This window comes from Limulus polyphemus, unplaced genomic scaffold (assembly GCF_000517525.1).
Source record: "Limulus polyphemus unplaced genomic scaffold, Limulus_polyphemus-2.1.2 Scaffold5304, whole genome shotgun sequence".
Taxonomy (NCBI): Eukaryota; Metazoa; Arthropoda; class Merostomata; order Xiphosura; family Limulidae; genus Limulus; species Limulus polyphemus.
In genome coordinates, this window is record NW_013670914.1 from 25,510 (window position 1) to 30,860 (window position 5,351).

The 5,351-nt window shown below is 35.4% G+C and overlaps 1 protein-coding gene across 1 annotated transcript in view; it reads right to left on the reverse strand.

The window, feature by feature from the left end:
• LOC106472405 (acyl-CoA synthetase family member 2, mitochondrial-like) overlaps positions 1-5,351 on the reverse strand; it is a 21,557-nt gene that overhangs the window by 15,108 nt on the left and 1,098 nt on the right. The window contains exons 2-5 of the mRNA XM_022400985.1: positions 4,375-4,558; positions 3,114-3,242; positions 776-829; positions 156-278 (exon numbers count right to left, since the gene is read on the reverse strand). Of these exons, the coding sequence (XP_022256693.1) occupies positions 156-278; positions 776-829; positions 3,114-3,242; positions 4,375-4,485 (417 nt within the window). The 5' untranslated portion in view covers positions 4,486-4,558. The remainder of the gene's footprint in view (positions 1-155; positions 279-775; positions 830-3,113; positions 3,243-4,374; positions 4,559-5,351) is intronic.

Sequence of the window (5,351 nt, forward strand, 5' to 3'; positions counted from 1 at the left end):
TTGTAAACAATAACAAAATATAAACAATGATTACTTGTAAACAATAACAAAATATAAACAATGATTACTTGTAAACAATAACAAAATATAAACAAAGATTACTTATAAACAATAACAAAATAAACATTAAACAACGTCTAGGTAGCTACAATAACTTTCCTGCTGCTCTTCACGTGACCCGGACGGCTGCTGGATAGTTCGGGTATAATGTTACTTAGGATCTGGTAATAATCCTGGGTTTTGAAATTGTCTGCTGATATAATGGCGTGCATATGAACCTGCATAAAAGTTAAATGTGACGAAAATGAACTTTGTTATCGGAGAACTTACATGATTTTAATATTTAACAAAATATAGTTCTGTTTTCAAGGGAGAAAAATACGAACACACTTATCAAGACCAACTTTGAAAGATTTGTCACGAAGTGGAGCAAGTTAAAAAAAAAAACTTTAATACATTTAAACTCTTATAAGTGTAGCAGTTGTTAGAATAATAAAATTAATCAAATTCTAATAATAATGATCTGCTACCAAGTATAATAGGTAAGAAAATAAAATAAAATACTTACCATCAGCATATACAAACAAACTTATTCAATTCAACTTTAATAGATAAAGTACAGTAAAATAAGTAAACACAACTTTAAACTATATTAATTTTTGGTAGACGTTGCTCAAACAGTAAATAGTAATCTTATTTACCAGAACTAGCATATGTTTAAAAAAATGTTATAAAACCGCTAAAGTACACCTTCAAAAGAAAATATGAGACGTACCTTGTGGATACAATATTCTAATTCTTGTTCTTGTAAGGCTGGGTTGATATTTACCTGTCGTAAGAGAAATATGAACCAAACTAAAACACCGTTGGTTCTTGTACTAACCAATCCAGTATATTTACTGACGAGTACCAACTGATTTTTCTTAATTGTGATCCGAACTAAAACATTGTTGTTCTTGTATTAACCAATCCAGTATATTTACTGACGACAAAAGAAATGAGTTGGTACATTGTGATCCGAACTAAAACATTGTTGTTCTTGTACTAACCAATCCAGTATATTTACTGACGATAAGAAAAATCAGTTGCTACATTGTAGTAACGAATTCTGTGTATCTAATTCTAGCTAATAACATGTTTTATATAAATAATTACAGAGATTAAATAAAACTAATTTTCTCATGTTGCCTTGAGGCTTCAACTCTCTTGTTTGTCTCGGGAACTAAAGTCCACCAACCATAAAAAGAAAACATTATACAATTCAAACGTGGATAACATGTGACGCCACTAATTATAAGCACGTGAACACAGATGAATTATCAAGTCTCTAACAACACCATAATCTTCAAACAACAGCAGAGGTACGTATTCCGCTAAATCATCAAAGTTTCAGCGAATGTGGTCAAAATTCAGCACATATTGCACTTTTTCTTCTACTTTAAAGTGTTTTTTTCCCAAAGTTCATCGTTCTTAAAACATTTTGTATGTGTCTAATAATAATATATTTACAGTATTCAATCATAAGTTCTTTGTTCAGCTTTTGTTTCACCAATTAATAAAATCATTTGTATCTCTAAGCGTATAATAGCAACTAAATATCGATTACCGTGCAGAATAAAGTTTAATTCCGCAGTAATGGTACAATACCAAACTAATACTGATACTAGTTTAGACACTTTCGCGTGTCCTCTTCGTTAAACGATTGTTTGTGGGAGAAACACATACACTATTTATAGCGGTAGTTCCAAGGCCCTTGTGACGTCAGAGAAAATATTACTTTTATGTGTCCTTGAGAGGTGCTAAAGTTTGGTAACCTGAGGATTAACGAACAGTTCTTCCTTTGACAAAATTTATAGTTTTATTTTAGGTGATTTCCAGAGGATTTTGTGATTAAGATTCCTCTCGTGATCATTTTTATGATCTGCAACTAATGTATATATTGTTACGTATCTGCTTATTTGTTAATTTCCAGTAGAAATTCTTTCCGAGGAACTTCAGCGATACAAGTCCTTTCTTGATTAAACCAGTTTATTCTTTCGTGATACAAACTATTAGTACACAGTAATTCCACAGTCAGTACGCTTCTCGTCAATTTCAACTTAACTACTTTTATAATACACGCTATAAATCACAGCAATTCACAACCTCGATAACTTCGCTCTCTATGAGTGCAAAACACACACTTTACGGCTGACTAGCTCGAAACTAACAGAATCATAAATTACACAGAAATCACTGTAACTACTGTTCGCTTAGCCCCTTGGCTTTTCTCTGTCAGGCTTATATACTAATAAAGAGGCGTCTCCAACATTCGCGAGCTTCCCCGATTATTCGAGAAATTCACCACGCATGCTTCCAGAGTCACGTGACTTCCGCTGTCGTAACAATATATTCATTGCCGTGTTTTCAACACAGACTTTTTTGCAGGTTTGGCAGGGAACTATATAGACACCCTGCTCTTCATCAAAGCTCTGTGGGAACAGCAATTGGTACAAAAACCCCTCCAGCTAAGGCCGATATCACCATGGGATTTTTATAAATATAAGTATTTAATATATTGCATAATTATTTTGAAGCGAGCATTACAATTTACGTAAAAATATTTCGGAAGAGATTTCGAGGCGTTTGTTTTGTGATTTGGAAGGATCCTGTCTGTTGGGATTTTAAATCAGATAAATAAGAAGATTAACTTTACCTTTTAAAGAAATAAGAATACCTTATCCCTCGCTCATCCACCAGTGGCTCAGTGGTAAGTCTGAGGACTTATAACGCTACAATTCGAGTTTTGACATACACAAACAAACATGAATTTTTGCGCCATTTTAAATCGCTAGAAGTAAAAGAAAATAAGTAATAATAACTGAATAACGTTAGTTTCAGTTATATATATATATAATATTGTTGTTTTTACATGTAAATATATATATATATATAATATTGTTGTTTTTACATGTAAATATTTCATTTATTATACTACTGGATCTACGCCATCTTGCCAAAATCGTCCCTCGGTGGGACAGTGGTAAGTTTGGGGACGTACAACGCTAAAATCGATTTTTCGCGGTGAACACAGATAGCCAAATTTGGCTTTGCTGTAAAACAAATAAACTTACCAAAATCATTCCTGCCCTGGCGGTGGCAAACTGAGTTAAAATCCACTCGTAGCAGTTGGGCGCCATGATTCCAACCCGGTCTCCAGGCTGAAGACCCAGAGCAAGGAAACCCGCCGCTAGGTGGTTTACCTTGAAAGTATTAACGGTATCAAGTTTATTCTATGTAATAATACAATAATGTTTGTTGTTCATAACAAGAAAAACAAGTTCATTAAAACCAGAAACTCACACACTTGGCCCAGCTAAATTAACACTGTTACAGATGTTCAGTGGCTCTACCAATCAGATCCCAGATAACCTGTGGCTCCATTGATTAGGTCTCAGATAACCAGTGGCTTCATTGATTAGGTCCCAGATAACCAGTGATCTCTATGATTAGATCTCAGATAACCTGTGGCTCCATTGATTAGGTCTCAGATAACCAGTGGCTCCATTGATTAGGTCCCAGATAACCCGTGGCTCCATTGATTAGATCTCAGATGATCAGCGGCCCCAACAATCAGATTCCAGATAACGAGTGATCTCTATTATTAGGTCCTAGATGATCAATGGCCCCAACAATCAGGTCTCAAATAACCAGTGGTCCCATTGATTAGGCCTCTGATGATAAGAGGTCCCAACAATTCAGGTCTCATTTAACCAGTGGCCTCAACAATCAAGTCCCAGATAAACCGTGGCCCTATTGTTTACGTCTCAGATGATCAGTTACCCCAACAACCAGGTCCAACATAACCCATGATTCCATTTATTATGTCTCAGATGATCCATGGTCTTAACAATCACGTCTCAGATAACCCGTGGTCCTATTGTTTAGGTGTCAGATAACCCGTGGCCCTATTGTTTAGGTCTCAAATGATCAGTGGCCTCAACAATCAGGTCTCAGATAACCAGTGGTCCCAACAATTGGGTCCCAGATAACCCGTGTCCCATTTTTTGGGTCTCAGATGATCAGTGGCCCTAACCATCAGTTCCCAGATAACCCGTGATTCCATTTTTCAGGCACCGCACCACCTCTAGTCACATTAACCAAGTCTCAATCGACTAGTTTTATCGAATTGTATTAACCAGACATTTTCATAGCCAACATCAAACTATGATAGAACAGTATCGTTTATAAAATGATAAAACACTGAAGTATTTGGAGTCCACCGGAATATGGGGTACCTTTTACACAACTAGGTTACTTACTAAGACCCATTATGATACTTTACAAATAGGTTTAATTGTTATGTTTATAACACCACAAATGTTGCTTACTTACGTCGTTTTGTAATTCACTGAAGGTTTTGCGAATCCCCTGGTGACGAGAAACGAAAGCTAATCTATCACCTTCGATGTCAGCAGCATAATCAATAGTTTGACCTACTGTCATTCCCAAAAGCGGTACCTCACTCAAGCCATAGTTGTAACTGTATTTGAGTTTACTCGAAACAGCATTGAGGTGTCTAAACAAAAATTAACAAATACGTAGAAATAAACAGAATTAAGATGTCTAAACAGAAAGTAATATAACATAATATAATGTTTAGGGACAACATGGGACCTATTGGTCCATCTTGGCTGCCCCATCCTCTAAACTAAACTAAAACTATTAAATAAATAAAGTAAAATAAAACTCTTAAAGCCAGCCCTTATTATTTGCATACTTATCAAGCTTTTTTTTAAAACTCACTTAAATTTACTGCCTCCACAACATCCAAAGATAACTCATTCCAAAGGCCAACCACCCTGTTAGAAAAATAAAACTGTCTTAGCTGATGATGACTCCTACCCTGCCACAATTTATATTTGTGTCCCATAGTCCTACTATTCTCACTGTTAAATATAAAAAATATGATACATCAACATTATCAATTCCCTTTACAATTTTAAACACCTCAATCAGATCCCCCCTAACTCTTCTTATATTAAAAGAAAACAATTTGAGAGATTTCAGCCTCTCCTCATACGACAACCCATCCATCCCAGGAACCATTCTAGTAACCGTTCCCTGAACCCTTTCCAACAGTTTAGTGTCTTTCCTAAGGTAAGGATCCCAAGACTGAACACAATATTCCAAATGTGGCCTAACAAGTGACGTGTAAAATGAAAGTATAACCTCGTTAGACTTGTATTCAATATTTCTGTAAATAAAACCTAGTCTTATTTGTCCTACCATTAGCAATAGCACACTGCTTGGATGGCTTTAGAGACTGATCGACTATTACACCAAGATACCTTTATTTCATGACACTGTTA